Source organism: Schistocerca gregaria, chromosome X (assembly GCF_023897955.1).
Source record: "Schistocerca gregaria isolate iqSchGreg1 chromosome X, iqSchGreg1.2, whole genome shotgun sequence".
In the NCBI taxonomy this organism is placed as follows: domain Eukaryota; kingdom Metazoa; phylum Arthropoda; class Insecta; order Orthoptera; family Acrididae; genus Schistocerca; species Schistocerca gregaria.
The window spans coordinates 169923204-169943614 of record NC_064931.1 but is presented as its reverse complement, the minus strand read 5'-3'; the positions used below and the strand labels follow the sequence as shown (position 1 = coordinate 169943614).

The 20411-nt window shown below is 42.7% G+C and overlaps 1 protein-coding gene across 7 annotated transcripts in view; it reads left to right on the top strand.

Annotated features, from left to right (window-relative positions):
- LOC126299404 (retinol dehydrogenase 13-like) overlaps window positions 1-20411 on the top strand; it is an 86747-nt gene that overhangs the window by 40857 nt on the left and 25479 nt on the right. For all 7 annotated transcript variants that reach the window (XM_049991290.1, XM_049991287.1, XM_049991288.1 and 4 more), the window contains 2 exons: window positions 5454-5584; window positions 18674-18877. In XM_049991290.1, the coding sequence (XP_049847247.1) occupies window positions 5464-5584; window positions 18674-18877 (325 nt within the window). In that variant the 5' untranslated portion in view covers window positions 5454-5463. The remainder of the gene's footprint in view (window positions 1-5453; window positions 5585-18673; window positions 18878-20411) is intronic.

Here is a 20411-nt window from a genome sequence, read left to right as displayed (position 1 = left end):
TTGTACTACCATAGATGACGCTACAATAATTAGGATTGTGAAACGATTTGTAAGACCCACGATGTCCCTATGAATGGGAAATGAGATACTTGGAGTCATTAAACAATTTAATGCGCTGTTCAAATGGACGATCACAAGGCCGGATAATAAATAGGTTAGAGGGCGATACATTGGGATAGTACATAATAATAGTGGTTACTTATCAGTAGTATTAAGAATTTCTCAAAGATTCCATAAGAATGCAGAAGCAGCAATGTTCAGGCCAAAGTGAACAATAACAATTTCCTGGACAGAAAACTTGCAAACAACATATGCAGATTTTCCAAGAACTAATGGTAAATAAATTTATGTTCTGATCTCTTACTAAAAGAAGCGGACTTAACTGTAATCTTGTTAGTTTAATTTTCGCCTGAACAGAAAGAAAAGCGGACAGGTAATCGTAATAAGGATATTGGCAAGGTATTATTGTTCCTGTATTACTTGCTAAGAGAAGTGGAAAGACCTGGGGTCACGAAGACCAGAAAGCGATATGCTGGAGGGAATGGAGGTCTGAAATCAAAAACCAGTCACTGGGGGCATCGTGTTTATGGTTAGCTAGTACCAACTATGAGTGCCAGAAGAAACAGATTTTTGAAGAAGTAGGATAGACCGGGAACCAACTGCATCATTTTTTGGAAACAAAAGTCAAAATGATGGTGACGGACAGAGTACGACAAGGGAACTACCAGAAACCGAAGAAGAAAGTTGAGAATCAGCTCACTAGGTAGTGGAGGCTGAACAGTTGTTGCAAGAGATTTAGCTGCGAACCATACATTGACGAGTATCAAGGCACTTTATCCTATTGAAATGAGTTAGTACTTCGTAATAGTAGTTTCGTCATGGAATATAGTGTTGCTCTACTACTTCATTCTGGAGCAGGGGTGCTCAAGCCGTCGATAGCATTGTCTTTAGGAGCCGCTCTTTCAGAACCTGTGTCCGAAATCGGTTTAAATGAGCTGTTTTTGTAAAACACCAGTTTGTTGACAATGAGTGTTTTGCACGGTATTCATAGGCGGTAAATCTGACGACACTGTCTCCACCGGTCTTGTCTCTATCTGCATTTCACCGCCTTCAACGTTCACGCCAAGCATGTCCTTCCTCCTGAATTGTGAGGTTACTTCTCAGGAAATGTAAGTGAGCGATTGGATGGGGGGACAGGGGTGGTGGGACAAGCTCCGCCTCCAGTTGGCAGCACAAACTTCTGTTTTTGAGTTTCCACGAAACAACACTGTGTATGATGGAGGTAATGATCAGTTAAATACTTTGTGTTATCGAAACTGAGATTGCTGTTTTTACTGACATGTCAAAGAATCGCCTCATCACTCATTTTCCAAGCAATCCCAATCAAAGTAGCGCGACACCACATACCACAGTGACAGCACAGCTCAGAGAAAATGGAGTTGACACCAACGAATAGTGTGGTGTATAGTTGGCAAACGAACAACTCCAAAACCAATACTCCACGAAGTATCCCGCATGCTGCCGAGTGCTACCGATCAGAATTAGAAAGTCCACTCGCCAAGTTTGGTACTCACTTACTAACGAGATCGTGAATAATGAGGACAGCTAAATACAGGAGAACATACCAATTCCATGCTGACAGTTTTTGATTATAATGCATAAAGATAAGAGTGCACAGTGATGAGCCAAAACATTATGACCACCTGCATAATAACTTCTTTGTCCGCCTTTGGAACGAAATACATAATTGATTCTGCGTATTACGGAGCTGTCAGTTTGTTGGTTGGTTTGTGGAGGTATGTGGCATTAGGTGTAAACACAGACGTCACGTATTTCACGTTAGTAACGAGCCGCCGATTTGCGTACGCGGTGATAGAGACCGATAGCGACCTAGATGGGTTCCATAGAATTTACATCAGGTTAATTTGGTTGCCGTGCGATCAACGTGAGTTCTCTATAATGCTCCTCAAACCATTGTAGCGCAATTCTAGGTCCGAGATACGGACAATTATACTGGTGAAGGATGACATCGCCGTTGGGGAGGATATCAAGCGTGAAAAGATGTAGATGGTTCGCAGATGTTAGCGTGCCTTGGGTTACCAGTGCAAGTCCCATGGAAGAGCAGGAGAATGTGTCCCATAACTTAATACAGCTCCCGGCAGCTTGCATCCATTGCGCTTTGCACGTTTCGAGCCGCCGTTCACCTAAATGACGGCGTTTGTGAAGATGACTATCGACCTAGTGCAGTAAAAATGTGATACAGCCGAAGAGCCGACACGTTACCACTGATCGACGATCAAATCCCAATAGTCCTATGCATACGGCAATCGTAATTGACGATGTCGTTGGGTGAACATGTGAACACGTAGGAATGGCTTGCTGTGGAGCTCCATGTTCAACAATGTACGATGAACAATTTGCCCCAACACATCTGTGCGTGCACCTGAATTGTGCTCTTTCGGCAAAGATGCCACAGATCACCATCTATCCTATTTTACAGAGCAGCAAGCCTCCGAACCCCACATTCTATGAGGAGTATTGGACGTCCAACCATTTAGCTCCTAGTGGTATTTGACTGCCCTTCTACCTCTTTCCATAGATACTCACGACAGTAGCACGTGGAAATTTGCCCAACCTCGTCGTTTTAGAGATACTAGTTCACACGCTCTGCGTGACAACAATTTGCCCGTTGTCTAAGTAGCTCATCTCAATGGATTTCCCCATTTGGAGCACGCATCGTCGCTAGGGTGCTCCCCCGCCATTGTCTTCTCCACTTACATACTTTAGTTTCCGCGTCACTTACCCTCAGTGCCACCAGGCGACATTAAACGTCGCTGTGGGCTGTGGTCATAACGTTTTGGCTTATCAGTGTTTGTTTGATATGTAATGCTAGTTTAGCCACAGCTAAAACTGCCAATTTCCAACAGTTCTTATAGACTTCAAATCAGAAGCAGCAGTTGATAGTGAGTTGAGGAGTAAGAAATTATCTAATACAAAGAAAATAACTTTTGGAAATTAGTGAGTGTAAAAACCCACATTAACTCCATAAACGTGGAATCGTGTGCTAACTTTTTTTTTTTTTTTTTTGTATTGACGAATCTATGTGAAGCAGCGTTTTCAGCGATGAACATAATGAAATCTGATAGTAGAAATAAACTGACAGACAGTCGTCTTTAAAGCTGTACAAGTGCGGCTCTGGAAAATTGAAAGGGTGGACAGGAGAAAGTGCTAACGAGCAGTTTCGTGAAAATTTTATCACGCTCTCTGTTCTGGTTTCAGCCGCACTACATGCTGATACGATGCAGTTCGCATTCTACCGCTAGAAAGTGCTGACAGATATATACATTGTTTTGTATTATCGCAGCTTTGTTCTTATCTTTGGATGAAAAGAAAGCTACGCCATAGAGGGAACACGGCAGTTATCATGAAATCCTGTATTCAATGACACAGCTATTTGGCTAGTGTGTAAATAACAACAGTAATCCATTTATTGATGACAGTGATATAGATCCTGGTGACACACCACAGATTACATTAATTATTTAAAATTCTCTAAGTGTAGCTTAGCATTATATTGCCGACAGTGTAACCTCACATGGTTTATGCATAGCGTTTGTTAAAATTCTGGAGACTTCGCTAACGTTAAGAGTATGTAAATTTAGTATAACATATTTCAGTGAATACTTGTAAGGTTGTTCCAATCGCTTTTTCATCTCACCTTGTAACAAGAGAAAAAACCGTTATCCATGTGTTTGACAGTTAGCAACGTTTCCGCCCTAACGTTAAACATTGTGGTTTAGCATCACTTTTATCCTGTTTTTGTCCTCGACAAATGTGTGTGTCGCTTTATTATTAGGAAGAAGCACTGTCTGTATTCACTGAAAAAATAGTAGGAAGTGGGTCGTCACATCTTACTCCAGGTAGCTCACAACACACACAAAAAAGGAAAAGAAATATTGTTAAGAAGGCAAGAAACAAGCAAAGAAGAAAGGAAGGTAGATCTGATAAAAACTATAAACGGGAAGTAGTTCGTGGTCAGTCTGTCGGCGAACAGTGTAGTTGTCCACTGAAGTGTGAAGAAAAACTGTGAAATGTCAAGAATGACATTTTTATTTCTTCAAGCATCCAAAATTTCTTTATTAGACTTGTGACTGCGTTTAACTAAAACTGTTGTTCTCTCGTGAGTGTGTTATACATATTTCATTTCAGTTTATCTCATTTTGAAGATTTAATTTTTTAGTATTCAATTTTGCAATGCAAAAGAAAACTAACATAAAGGCTCACAAACACTTCCTGTACCAAATAAACTGAGGACAAAAACTGACATTGTTACAGTGTGAATGTTTCAATGTTATTACATTAAAGAGTTGCTTTTTCTTTCGTGCCTAGCAACTTTGGTATATTCGTTCCTGATGTATGATAATAGTCACATACTTGCTCTAAAAACTTATGCAAGTACTTTTTGATGAAGGCAGAGCTAACACTCGACGGCAGAGATTATGTTATACGTGAAAAATATTCTGGATCAATGATGCGTACAAGATATTAGCTATTTAAAGAAATAGTGGAGCCATTTGTAAAAAATGTTTTAATTAAGTCCATCGTGTTTTATGATTTTCAGACTTAACGAAACATATTTCACGCAATAACTCAAAACTTCAGTTATTCACCAGATCATAATAAACTTATCAGTTATGTACAAACACAAGTATCCCACTAAAACGTTTTCAGCATTTATGATGGCATATATTTCAATTTCTTTCATGTGTATAATATTTTGAAAACTGAGTAGTAGGCCTACAAATTTTGGTGGCGAGAAAATTGACTGTCATATATTTTGTATAATTAAAATGATTAATTTTATTTATCGCGTTGTTTTACGCTTTTATGTTTATGAACTTTTCAGTCAGTAGATCTCTAAACGGGCTTTTTGCATGTAGTGGACCGCAAGCTTGAAAAGGTTGAGCACCTCTGGTCTAGAGACAAATCCAAATGGTATTGGGCCCGTATTTCATGACTTTCATGTCAACAGAGAAAACTTTCTCAGTAATTTCCATGGGTAGATGTCCTTCCTGATTCTCCATCAATTCTGCCTTCATTCTGGAGGGATGGCGTGTAGATCATTGAGAGTATTATGAATGAAAACTGTGTCTCATGCACTGTAGCAATCAGAGACGGTCTCACAGAAGGAAACTTATGATATATTTAGTTGTGTATAAGGTCGACCAATGGAATTTGCTTTTGCATTTGTCCCTGACACACACACACACACACACACACACACACACACACACAGAGTGAGAGTTAGAGAGAGGGAGAAAGGGATAGGGGGGGGGGGGGGAGAGAGAGAGAGGGAGAGAGAGAGAGAGAGATTGAAATATACTCTTCATGAAGAGGATGTGTGGTTCACAGTAAGTGTGGTGTGCTACTTCATGTCTAATTTTTCTTTGCAGCCGGAAGACGATGGGTGGCCTGTTCAGTTCACGGTGTCGCAGCAAGGCTCGGCTAGACGGCAAGACGGCCATCATCACTGGCGCCAATACAGGCATTGGCAAGGAGACAGCGATGGACCTGGCGCGCAGAGGTAGGCGTCCACCGCATTCCATGTGGATACCACGATATTCTGTCCCTTACATTACATTTTATAGTCGCTCCGCATTTAGCTGTTGCCTATACACTGAGGTGACAAAAGTCATGAGATACCTCCAAATATCGTGTCAGACCTTTTGTCCGGTGCAGTGCATCAGCTCGACGTGGCATGGACTCAATACGTCGTTGGAAGTCCCCTGGTGAAATGATCGGCCATGCAACTTCTATAGCCGTCCATAATTGCGAAAGTGTTGCCGGTACAGGATGTTGGGCACAGACTGACCTCTCGATTGCGTTCCATAAATGTTCGATGGGAACCATTTAAGGAGAGCTGGGTGACGAAACCATTCGCCAAAATTGTCCACAATGTTCTTCAAATCCATAACGCCAACTGGGGTCCGATGACATGACACCGTTATTTGGTAACATGAAATCCATGAAAGGCCTCAAATGGTCTCCATGCAGGCGCAACATAACCATTTCCAGTCAATGATCGGTTTGGTTAAACCAGAGGACCCATTCCATTTCGTGTAGACGCAGCCCACATCATTATGGAGCCACCGTTAATCTGCACAGTGCCTTGTTGGCAACTTTTGTCCATGGTTTCGTGGGGTATGCGCCACACTCGAACCCTACCATGCACTCTTACCAACTGAAATCCGGAGTCATCTGTTCGGACCACGATTTCCAATCGTCCACGGTCCAACCGATAGGGTCATGAGCCCAGAACAGACGCTGCAGGCGATGTCCTACTGTTAGCAAATGTGCTCGCGTTGGTCATCAGCTGCCACAGCCCATTAACGCCGAATTTCGCCGCACCGTCCTAACGGTTACGTTGGACGTCCAACATTGATTTCTGTTCTTCTTTCACGCAGTGTTGCTTCTCTGTTAGCATTGACAACTCAAGGCAAACGTTGCTGCTCTCAGTAGTTACGTGAAGGGCGTCGGCCATTGTATTGTCCTTGGTGAGAGGTAATGCCTCAAATTTGGTTTTCTTGACACACTCTTTGACACTATTGATCTGAGAATATTTAATTCCTTAACGATATTCGAAACGGAATGTCCCATGCATCTAGACCCAACTACCACTCCGTGTTCAAAGTCTTTTAATTCCTGTTGTGTTGCCATAAACGTGTTGGAAACTTTTCACATGAATTACCTGAGTACAATGATAGCTCCGCCAATGCGCTGGCATGTTATACCTTATGTACGCGACAGTACCGTCATGTGTATATGCTAGTAGCGTTATCCCATGTCTGCTCAGTTTAGTTGACAATTGCCGCCAATTTTACTCGGAGTAGCCATTACCGGACTTCTAGGATAAGGTGCAAAATTTCCCGCCTGGCAGTAAAATCGTAAGTGCAAATGTGGAAGGTTTTCTCCGTTCCAGAAGAGGAACATGTCATAGCCATAAGAAGACGGAAGAAAGATATGCTTTATGGAGCTCCGATATGCATTGGAGTAAAGCAGAAAAATGAAATATTCCTACTAAAAATGGCGAACTAACAACAAATACAATCCTTAAAGTTACGTAATTATTTTTGTTTGTTTGCAGATGCATTCTTGCAGCCCTGGTACACAATGTGATTCCCGCTCTTTAGTACCACAGCGCACAGCTAGAGGGTTCCAAACAACATGGCGTAATCTATTAACCCACCTCCACATTGCCAGTGGTCTGCCTGGGTTTCTATCTCTTTTTTTTTCTTTTTTTGGTCGTCTAGTGGCGTGCTACGGTACTAAGACGTGCGAATTTGATTGTGTGCCAGGACTCCAGACATGTACCTGCAGGCAAATAGAAAACAATTACGTAATATTATTTTAATGGGTTCATAATTAAGAAACTGGTATAGGCATGCGTATTCAAATACAGAGATATGTAAACAGGCAGAGTACGGCGCTGCGGCCGGCAACTCCTGTGTAAGACAAGTGTCTGGCGCAGCTGTTAGATCGCATTCTGGTGCTACAATGGCAGGTTATCAAGATTTAAGTGATTTTGAAAGTGGTGTTATAGTCAGCGCACGAGCGATGAAGTGGGGATTTTCCCCTACGACCATTTCAAGAGTGCAACCCTTCTGCAAATTGCTCCAGATTTCAGTGCTGGGCCAGCAACAAGAGTCAGCGTGCAAATCATTCAACGAAACATCATCGATATGGGCTTCTGGAGCTGAAGGCCCATTCGTGTACCCTTGATGACTGCACCACACAAAGCTTTATGCCTCGCTTGGGCCTGTCAACACCGGCATTGGACTGTCGATGACTGGAAACATGTTGCCTGGTCGGATGAGTCTCGTTTCAAATTGTATCGGGCAGATGGATGTGTATGGGTATAGAGACAAACTCATGAATCCATGGACACTGGATGTCAGCTGCCCAAGCTGGTGGAGGCTCTATAATGGTATGGAGCTTGTGTAGTTGGTGTGATATGGGACCCTTGATACGTCTAGATACGACTCTGACAGGTGACACATTCGTAAGCATCCTGTCGTACTTAAACGGATTTATGAAGAGCTCTGCAGGATTCATGTTATCAGTTCCCTCCAGCACTACTTCAGACATTAGTCTACTCCATGCCACGTCGTGTTATGGTACTTCTGCGTGCTCACGTGGGCCCTATACGATATTAGGCAGGTGTACCAGTTTCTTTGTCTCTTGAATGTATCCGATGCCTTGTGGACAGTGTCACAGATGTTCTGCGACGTATTCATGAGGTTATAGACGAGAGAGGTTCGTGGTTGATTGAGAATGATCACATACAGTAGATGGTGTGCTATGTGAAGAATCATTTAATAAAAACAATGCAACATCGAAGTCTTAAAAATGTACAAAATCCTATCACCAACACACTGGCTTTTCAGATGTATAGTGTTACGCTTTGTGGTGGAAATGCCGTCTACGATCTGGAATCAAGTCTCTCCATTCTACCACACACTTACGCTGATTTCTATGGAGATGTCTTTCCATTGTTACAGCCACTGGTAAATCATATTCGCGGCACTCTCATATCTCGAAATAAGTCACCTTTTTCGAACCGACTTGCTAAGGACTACATACAGCAAAACTCTAGTGTGTTTTTAGACAGTCTCCCTGGATCTTGTTACTGTTCCTTAGTTTCTGACCCACCTTCGCTGTCCCTGCAGCTTTGTCAATGTGATTGTTCCAATTTAAGTCGGAACTAAATGAAAGTCCGAGAGTGCTTAATCTGCTACCTACTGCATTACATGGAGAAACAGAGTGAACAGGGATAAAACAGGACGGTGTTTTGACCACTCGGTAGAACTGGGAATATTTGTCACAGCTCTGCCAGTCGTGTACAAAGTGTAAGAGCAGCTCCAAACGAAGCTTTCTCCTGCAACATGAGGCAGTAGGAAAGATAGCATAAGCAGTTATGGTGGCGTTCCTTACCACTAAAATTAGGAAGACTTCACATCATAAGGGAACTAGAAAAAAAAACGAAGATTTCGCTACTGTATTGCGGTGCGTTTCCAAACTACATGCAGATACTGCAGTCCAAGATCTGAGTCTCTCAGGGTGCATTCACATGTCACCCAGATATATTTGTTTCATTCTCCCCTTGTTATTTTGTACCATCCAACAGAGAAAAACTATATACTACCAAACTTTTAAGCTCCATACCATGCTAACGTCACCTGGTCGAGAACTCGATGAGATTTTATTGTGTCTCTTTCTTCCGATGTATCGAAAACAACTGCAGTCCACGTGTCAGCATCGACCATATGTTGTGATCCAATTAAACACACAGCTAATGATTCATTGGAGCAGGTGGAAAGTGATCAAAGTCGCTCCCATAGACCTGTGTAAAGTTTCATAACCTGTGTGGAAGAAGACCATATCCCAAAAAATAGCATTCACAATAGAGGTTTCTCGTGTCATAGCTTCGTAAGCAGATTCATACATTGTTTTTTCGCTGTAACACAGAAAAGCAATGTATGACAACGGCTATGCACAGCGCCACACTTTTTTTGCTACACAAGGTGGTAGAAAAAAATCAAGACAGAGAGGCGATATTTCTTATAGACAAAAGGTGTTACAACATATGACAACTGGAAGAGGTAATCAATACAGTGCTTTCGAATGAGCATAGTACGTGTGTCACACTGGCACAATAGACTGACGCCAGTGATTGCACATATTACATTTTTTACGTCTTCAATGTAGCGTTGCATTTATTTTAGTGAATCCTCACATAGCACACCATCTACTGTATGTGATCATTCTCAATAAACCATCATCTTCCCTTGCCTATAACCGTGACGATATATTGCAGAACCTCTGTGACACTGTCTGCAAGGCATCAAGATTGAATGCATTACAAATACTATTTAGCCGCATGGTCACCTCTTCCACACAGCTTCGGGGACAAGTCCAAGTCCTGTGCAGCAGCCTTTATGGTGCCCGCTGGATAGCTGAATAATGAACTAGCCAGTACACTGGCTGAGCGGCAATGGAACTGGATGAGTGTATTCCATGAGAAGATTCAGTATGAAAGGTGTTTGCGCTGGACAATTATTCCCTCCATCTATATTGTTTGGTTAACAGCTTGGTGACAGTTTCTCTTCGACCTCTGATAGTTCAGTACGCCGGGCATGTGGATGCCAGGGGATGGGTGTGCAGCTGCCTGCATGGCCGGTGCAGATGTGGGTCTCTCCTGGATGGCGTGTGTTTGGCCACCTGGCAGTTGGCGAATGGAAGGTGCTTTGCAATCGTGAATTTGTGTGATCAGTAGGAATCAACTAGTGATACATAACCCCTAGCCTAGAGTGCTGCATGCCGACGTTGGGACATGAATATGTGGGATATATGAGCGTTCCAGTGATCTGAGACAACTAACCATGACAGCTATACTAAAGAACAGAACATGGTTTAAATGTGTTATGTTTATTGCTTCTCAGTGCAGTCCAGTAGACCCTGTCTTGCGGTGGTATTGTTGTTGTTACTATTCTATCACATGGTAGACCCTTTCCACCTCCTTCCTCATCATGGTGTAGTGGCGAGAACCAACTTATCGATTATATAGTGCTTTGAAATTCCTATCGCAATAGCAAATTCCCGATATATCAATATATTGTCCCCAATAGTGGTACTGCAAGGACACATATCAATGCAGCCTCTCTGCAGATTGTTTAAGGTTATAACATGCAACTGAGCTGACATAAGAAATTCTCAGCTACCTCCAATGTAATGGACCTCCTACCAAATGACCTAACTGTGTCAGTATCCGCCATTTGGAGGCAAGGGAAAAAATCAAGAAGGGTTTGGAAACTGGGCAGTTGCAGGATCAAATTCCACCCAATATACCAATCGTATCATCCACCAACAGGATGCATAGAAAAACTGCCCACACACAAAGAGTATCGATTTAATTAATAAATTAGTCAATCAGTGTGACAGAGTGAGGGAATATTTCGAAGACATTCACAGCTGGGGATTTACAAGGTGTCCAGTGCTTTGTTCAGGACAAACGAGTGGTTAGTGTGGCACATGACCGACTCTCACTAGGCAGGATGTCGCCGCCTGAGGGAGAAAGGAGAAAGAGAGAGAGAGAGAGAGAGGGAGAGAGAGAGGGAGAGAGAGAGAGAGAGAGAGAGAGATCATATGTTTCAGGAGGAATTTCCCAAGTATCAGTATCAGTATCAAGAGTTGCCGTCACCCGTAGCAAGAGTTGCCACCACCTGATGCTGTGGTCAGGGGAAGGAGAGGAGGGAATTGGAGGATTGCTTCTCCCAGCGTCCTCTGCCAGTCATATTGTGAACTATCTCATTCAGTATCTGCACAGCAGTAGAGCAGCTGCTTCCTCTGATCTGGTATGGAGGTTGTGTATTTCTGAGCAGGTTGTGTAGGCCGTGCAACAGATGTGCCAGAGGACGCTGCCACGAACAAAGGGGTCCATGGCTGTGGGGGTCACCTGGCTGTCATCCGGTCACAAAAAAGAAAGGAGCACGGTATTCAGAGACACTGTGGTCTGCTGATTTGTACAGGATGGTCGAAATTTCCTTCAAGCAGTGGCATGTCATGGGAAATAGGCACTTGAGATGTGATAATACGACGATATGGCTGCCATTGCGGCAGCCAACAGCAGTCCTGGGGCCCAATCGTATGTAATGCTGACTCTCAGAGAATGGTGTGTGGTAACGCGTGAGGCATCTGACACGTCGGTGTGCAATGTCCTACCCGGCTCCACTCCTGGCATCTCTGCCCAGCGTCCAGTGTGAAGACACTATCAAAAGATTTTTAACAGTATAATTACATGCAATGAGTTATGTTGACATCGATTTTGTAATGATATTCCTTCTGCAGTCGGAAAAAAGCGATCTATTTAATTAATTATTTTCGATGTATTTTACAAGATATGCATCTTCTCAAACAGCAGAGAACGATGAGCTTTTTCCACCAAGTAAAGGGAAACTTCAACTCCTGTGAATTCAATTTCATAAATAAATAGTATGTCCTTTGCTGTGTAGTTGACACTGATTTGAATTTCCTGTCATGAGATCCTTCCTCTCCAGCAGAGACTGAGTCCCTTTCCTGCCAATATCTAGTGGGGGAGGGGTGGAGGTTGGGGGATTTACTAGAGGGTAGGGGGTAATTAATTTATGAATGTAATTAGTTCGTCAATTAAAAAAGTGAGCTTGTACCAACAAGGAGGTGAAGGAAGATAGGTAGTGTTCGGAAGCTATCACAGAAGGACGAACTATCCCCGGGTGTGATAAATCAATTAACAGATCAACCGGTTAAGAGGAGGGTTTAGTGGGTCATAAATCCATCAAGTTTGCGCCTGAATGTATGCACCCTGCACTAACAAATTCTTTCAGAACCCTCATTCCCTCCTACCGTCACTAACCCACTAATCACAACCTATAGATTAGTTGCCTATATACATAATTAAGTTTGTGCGGAACCTTCAGGGCGAGAGTCTGATTCGCACATGTCCAGATTTTTTCCTAATATAATATATGTGTTCAGCAAATTTTGTACATTTTGGCACTCATTCTTCTTTCTTAATGTAGACTTGCTGGGAGTATATTTTTTCAAGAAACGTCCTATGTACAGTTTTCTTCAGCTTCTGCCAAACACATGAGCCATGCAAAGAGTCTTGCAGAATATATTCTTATGTGCAGAACTTTTGATATCAGTTAATTTTCTCTAAGTTAGCTGCCGCCTGGAGCAATTTTTGACTATATTTTCACACACAAAACAAGCCTGGATTTGATGGGTAACTGTAATTGCTTTTTGCAGGCTACCTGCAGTCAGCTGAAGCGTTTATTAATGTAATCTGAAAATGGTAGGAGAGAGTGTTGTGCTCTTTCTGACTTTTGCCTCTAGGCAGCCCTCTAATAGAAGTTTAGTATGTTTTCTTATTCCATTTTGAAACGATGACGTTAACTTTTCTTGTGATGTAGTCTTTTTATGAAATTTCAAAACGTTGCTCCAGAAAAATGAGAAAAACTGTTCCAATGTCTAACATGGCTATGTACCTCGGAACAAATACTATATTGAAATTTAAAATTGTTGCATTCGAGAAATTATTGTCATTACCATATTTGATACTCTATTCTTAGAGTGTTACTCTTCTACACATCAGTAAGTCAAATCTTATTAAGAAGAAATATTATCAAAAAACAGTTACAAATTAAAAACATTTTTAAATAGAAGTTATTGGCAACTAATACAAATTTACATTTTAAAGACATCAAAAACTGTTAAGACATTAAGAAACATTTGCAAATGTAACATGCTCTATGGTAGAAGACTTCCTTCCTTTGCAGTATACAAAGTAATGCATTAATGATGATCTGATTTAGAATGATCACTCTTCTGTCCTTCCTTTTTTAAAATTATTAAGACTTTTAAGAAATATATTGTCTTTATTTTGTAATTTTATTTCACCAAACATTATTTTATGACTGACTATCTGTTTTAGAATGTTTGCTTATATGCTTTTAGACTGCATATCGCTAATTCACATCCTTTTATTTTTGACACTACGGCTCATAGTATTATAATTTTAAATTTCTTACATTTTCATTATTTTTATTTGTTTATAAGACTGGCATACAACTTAAGTAATAGCAATGCTTTTTAAAAATTGTCATATGTAATTTAAAAATAAATAAATGCAATCTACATACGAACTTAATAGACAATATTTCATAAATATGGACAACTACTTCGTATCGTATTTGTGCAGCATGTAGTACACATGTCAGCTAAAGATTATTGCAGCCTACTCGTTGAAAATCGTTTCAATAAAGACATGTTGCTGCTCAAAAATACGTCGTCTGACGTGACAGTCTTCGCCATTCCACTTTCGCAACTTCGTTAGAAAGAAGCCTGCTGCTACATCTTTGCACTGGAGTTTATCCTCACCATGGCAACCACTAGTTTGCCTATGGACTTTACAACAACTTCAGTGGAAAGAAGCCTGTTGCCTCATCTTTGGAACGACGTGCAAATTCAGCTTAGCAACCAGTGGTTCCAAATGGTTCACTAACAGGCCTTGAGAGGGCAACCCATGTACTGCCAAACCAAAGTTCATTTATCCTACATATTTAAATATTTTAACTCTTCTTAATTGACAATAGCTGTTTAATAAGCTAAGTTTAGTGTGTGTTTATTTATGACAATGTTCTTTTAACTAAGAAATGTTACATTGTTATTCGACTTATAACTCATTGGTTAGTAATGACATCATGTCGTTAGAAGTGGGCAGAGCCTCCGTTATATATAGTAAGACGTGCACTGGTTTCTCCAGTAGTGATTTTCCAGCAGAAAGAGGTTCCTACTCAATGGTAATTCATCATTTTTAGCTTTACAACTTTATGTATTTTCTTTAATGTATGTAGCCCTCTAATTAAAGCTTTGTATACGACTTGTAGGTCTGAAGATGACCACAGTAGTGGTCGAAACCGGTCACCTTAATAAATAAACCGTGATCAATATTGTTTTTAATAGTAATTATTATAAAGCACTTCAGTGCGTAGAATTTATAATACTGAAGCATGACAAGCCCTTCGGACAACCTCTTTTCATTATTTGGTCACCTTTAGCTATGCAAATGGAGGGACGTTGAATTAGGTCAATGAGAAACGTATAATCACTGTGATAGTATGTGCCAATTTCACTTCTTTTTCTTAATTTTCTTGTAATCTGACTTGATGCCAAGCACTTTCAGTTGTTTTCTGGGCTTAATTTAGAAGCAAGGAGTGCTGGAAACATGAGACTCGCATCACGTGGCGAGGCCCGGTGGAATATGTTGTGCGATGGGGAGGGATTGTAGGTGCGCCATCCTTCGCAGATATCAGGTGGGGCGCCCACCTCCTGCCCAGGGAGAGGTGGAAGACGCTTGGGCACATAGAGTTGCAGGCAGATAGCCCATTGTCCATTTATATGATGGTTGGTGCATCGTCGAAATAGGAATCCCTTTGTTCCAGAAGACGGAAGTCTGTCAGTGGGCGATAGGCGCTGGGAGCTTGTGAAGTGACATGCTTGCGGAGATAAACATCTCCTGGCTTTCCTAAAAAAAAAACCTGAAAACAGCTCTGACCTACATTATGGATGGATGCTGGAGCATAGATGGCTACTAGCCTCATAGCAAGCTCTTTTATGTCCTTTTTTTTTTAAGAAAAAAGGGGATTAATGTGATTCATTGGCTTGTTGACTTTTCGGCGTTTTTGATTGTAAAATCTTACCTGTGAAACAATTACGCCATTGTGCAATACTGGAAACATTTTAGAGGATTAGTGTAGATGTAGGGTTGGCTGGAAGACAACAGCAATCTACGGTTTTGGAGTACTGGAGAGATATGGACGTGGAAGATGGTGATCAGGATGGGAATAAGAGAGAATGATTACGAGACGTGGAAGCTCATGCAGCTAATGCCATGGATAAGAGATGGGGGATAGATTGTGGCTGCATTATGAAGTTGCGGCGTCACTATGTCTCCACTCTGCTCACAGTTCAATGTGGATTATGGTAAGCACTGAATACAGCTCTGGCATATTAGGGAAACTAAGAGCATGGTAGTTCAGTTGCAAGATAACTAACACTGGCTTATTTATCAGTACTTCCTCAGATCTGATTGCGCCCCCATGTCCCTCATGCCAGTTATTCGACCTGTGTCAAAGTCCGAAACATGGCGATAAGGTGCATGTGCATTTCCTGTGGGGTTGCTGCACTGCGATATTCCACTAAACTTGGACACAAGCAAAAGCTGTCATGTACTCAAACTTTTCTTCTTCTCTCTATTTGTGTGTGTGTGTGTGTGTGTGTGTGTGTGTGTGTGTGTGTTTGTACATGTACTGAAAACAAGCTCATATCTCTCAGGTATGAACGTGCAGGAGTAACGTTGGTAACACTCAGTGAAGGATGGTATAATAATTTCCATTTCCGACAGTGTAGTTCATATATCGATTTTTGACTTGCTAGTATAGAATAACGCGGAGCGCGCTAGCTTGCGAGTGAGAGAAGAACGCCAGAACACGATCGAATCCGAGCGGCGGAATAACGAAAGTGGACTGATACAACAGCGAATCTGAGTTTTGTGTTTTTGCAGCTTCACAGGCTCATTCAAGCAACTGTTGCTCTGGTCTCTATATTCCACCCCGGAGAATGTGATAAACAAACAGTTAAAATACGTTAAAACACAAAAAAACGTTACACGATTCATGGAGAGTTGGCGACATGATGACTTACCTCTCTTGGGTTACCTTGACGACATTGATGTCACGAAGGACACAGTTAAATCCACACAGCCAAGCACGGTATAAATTTGTATGTGTGTATGTTCCACATCTCCTAAACCAATGGACAGATTTCACGAAACTTGGTACACATGTTACTTAATCTCTGGAAAGAAATACTGTGGGAGTAAGAACCAGCAACCTCCTGTTGGGGTAGCGGTGATAACTTGGAGAGAGAGAGGTGGAGGAGGAGTGGACAGAGAGAGAGAGAGATGAAGAAATGGATAAAGAAAGGGAAGAGGAGAAGATGGACAAATTAAGGAGAGAGGAGCAGATAGACATAGAAAGGAAAGAGATGGGCAGAGAGTGATGAGAAGAGGTAATGGACAGAGAGAGAGGAGAGGAGGAGACGGACAGAGTGAAGGGTAAAAAGGAAATGAACTGGGGAGGGAAAGGAGGAGATGGACTCGTAGAGGCAAGGAGGATTGGTTGGTTGGTTGATTTGGGGGAGAGGACCAAACAGCAAGGTCATCGACCCCAGACGAGGAAAGGATGCGGAAGGGAATCGACTATGCTTTTTCAATGGAACCATCCGGGCATTTGCCTGATTTAGGGAAATCACAGAAACCCTACTTCAGGATGACTGGACGTGGTTTTGAACTGTCCTCCAGTGTGCTACCCACTCCGCTACCTCGCTCGGTGGCAAGAGGAGATGGACTTTGAGGGTGAGGAGGAGATAGAGGAGGAAGGAGATGGACAGAGGGCGAGGAGGAGATAGGCCGACAGAGGAGGGAGGAGGAGATGGGTTAATAGAAGACTGGAAGAAATACATACCCTGGTGACACCAGGCAGTCAGCTAGTAATAAAACAAAATTTGCCAAATGCTGGAAAAGAGAGCCCTGTACAAGATGGAATGAGCTCTAGGGGAAAGAAGAAGCATCTACATCTACATACATACTCCGCAATCCACCATACGGTGTGTGGCGGAGGGTACCTCGTATCACAACTAGCATCTTCTCTCCCTGTTCCACTCCCAAACAGAACGACGGAAAAATGACTGCCTATATGCCTCTGTAGGAGCCCTAATCTCGCTTATCTTATCTTTGTGGTCTTTCCGCGAACTGTAAGTTGACGGCAGTAAAATTGTTCTGCAGTCAGTCTCAAATGTTGGTTCTCTAAATTTCCTCACTAGCGATTCGCGAAAAGAACTCCTCCTTTCCTCTAGAGACTCCTACCCAAGTTCCTGAAGCAATTCCGTAACACTCTCGTGATGATCAAACTTACCAGTAACAAATCTAGCAGCCCACCTCTGAACTGCTTCTATGTCCTCCCTCAATCCGACCTGATAGGGATCCCAAACGCTCGAGCAGCACTCAAGAATAGGTCGTATTAGTGTTTTATAAGCGGTCTCCTTTACAGATGAACCACATCTTCCTAAAATTCTACCAATGAACCGAAGACGACTATCCACCTTCCCCCAACTGCAATTACATGCTTGTCCCACTTCATATCGCTCTGCAATGTTACGCCAACGTATTTAATCGACGTGACTGTGTCAAGCGCTACACTACTAATGGAGTATTCAAACATTACAGGATTCTTTTCCCTATTCATCTGCATTAATTTACATTTATCTATATTAAAGTTAGCTGCCATTCTTTACACCAATCACAAATCCTGTCCAAGTCATCTTGTATCCTCCTACACTCATTCAACGACGACACCTTCCAGTACACCTTAGCATCATCAGCAAACAGCCGCACACTGCTATCCACCCTATCCAAAAGATCATTTATGTAGATAGAAAACAACAGCGGACCTACCACACTTCCCTGCGGCACTCCAGATGATACCCTCACCTCCGACGAACACTCACCATCGAGGACAACGTACTGGGTACTATTACTTAAGAAGTCTTCGAGCCACTCACATATTTGGGAACCAATCTCATACGCTCGTACCACACTGCCCTGCGGCACTCCAGATGATACCCTCACCTCCGATGAACACTCACCATCGAGGACAACGTACTGGGTATTATTACCTAAGAAGTCTTCGAGCCACTCACATATTTGGAAACCAATCCCATTTGCTCGTACCTTAGTTAGGAGTCTGCAGTGGGGCACCGAGTCAAACGCTTTCCGGAAGTCAAGGAATATGGCATTCGTCTGATACTCTTCATCCATGGTTCGCAAAATATCATGTGAAAAAAGGGCGAGTTGCGTTTCGCAGGAGAGGTACTTTCTAAAGCCGTGCTGATGCATGGACAGCAATTTCTCTGTCTCAAGGAAATTCATTATATTCGAACTGAGAATATGTTCGAGAATCCTGCAACAAACCGATGTTAAGGATACACATATTGACTGGTAAATTGTTTCTGGTTGCAGGAGCGACAGTTGTGCTGGCGTGCCGAGACGAGCAGAAGGCGGAGGCGGCGGCGACAGAGCTGCGGAAGCGTCTGCAGAGCTACCAGGGAGCGGGGGAGGTGCGCGTCCAGAGGCTGGACCTCTCGTCGCTGACCTCGGTACGAGACTGCGCGCGCCGCCTGCTCGACCAACACCCCAACATACACCTGCTCATCAACAACGCGGGTAAGGCAAACAGTCCAGCGAAAAACTTTGCGAAGCGATTTTCAACAGCGCGGATAAGCTGTGGGATGAGATTCCTATGAGGATAAGAAACACTTGCCAGAAGTGTATGGTTTCCATCCTGGGAGGCTATTTTATGCATCTATTCCTGCCAGTGACATTCATCCACGCTGAAATGTAGACGGATATAGTTAAGCCCCATGTTGAACCCTAGTGACGGTCCTTCCTATAAATACACCCAGGAACATTGAAAATAACAAACCAAGACTGGAGCATTCGATCAAATTGAAATTTATTAGAAGTAATGATATGGATGACAGATTCACATGATCCCAAAATCAAGACAATTGAACAAACAAGTAGACAAACACAATGTAACATAATTTATGCATTTGACCACCTTTTGCTGCAATGCATGCTGCAACACGGTCCAGTATCGAGATGGTTAGACGTCCGATGTTGTTCTGAGGCAGACTTGCCAGCAAATCCTGAACAGCCACCTCCAGTGACACGGGGGCGTCTGGTGTTTCACCTGGTCCCACACATGTCCTATAGGGATAGAGTTCACGGAGCAGTCCGGCTGTAGAACAGTTGGAACATAATGTTTTAAGTGTTGAGCAACTGGAGTTGTATGTGTACGAGCGTTGTCTAGCTATAAAAGTACCCCTGGTAGACCATGCAGGAGAAGTCCCACAAGGGTCAAAAAATGAACATAATTCTGGTCCCTAAAATGTTCAAAGTACCACAATTAGAGAGGAGTGGCAACCGTAGGCTACCTGTGTGGGTGATGCGGCGTGCGACTGCATGGTAGGGACTGTAGCATTCACCAAGCTGCCTCCACACCTCTATGCAGATAACATATGTCCACATCAGGAATTAGGATTCACCACTTAACTCGACGTTTCTTCTCTCTGTGGTAGCCCACGTCGTTCTGGCTTGGCACTACTGAACGGAGTCGCCAATGTCTTATTGTTAACGGCGGTACACAACAAGGTCGCCCGGATCGAAACTTCTCGTTCAGAAAGAATGTAGAAATGGACTGTGAAATAACTAGCACCTATACATCTGCTTGTATTGTGGATATAGTCACTATAGGATCCCTGATCGATTGCCGCACGATCGTTCAGTCATTCCTCCTTACCGTCTTCCTGTCCGCTCCATACACACTTGGATGCCATATCGTGTCCACTGCGTCCAGCATCGTCTGACGAAACACTCCTAACAATCGACGTGGCGAGCCACATGGCTTATCGACCAGCTTGCGGATTTCATGTCGATCATCAGGCGCCTCTCAAACTGACTTAATGTGAGAAATGTCATCTAACACATTTACCTTGCATTCTGCGCCTTCGAACTTCCTCCTTAAGTCGGGATATGATAGTCACATATATGACTCGTTCGTTATTCACCGTATAAATAGGGTGTGCAGCCCTATCGCAGCGCCACAGCAGGGTCTGTGAGCATGATCATTGGCACCAAGCTTCGATCATTTGAGTATCGGATCTCAGTGAACTTATTTGCGAAGTTTCGCGTTTGT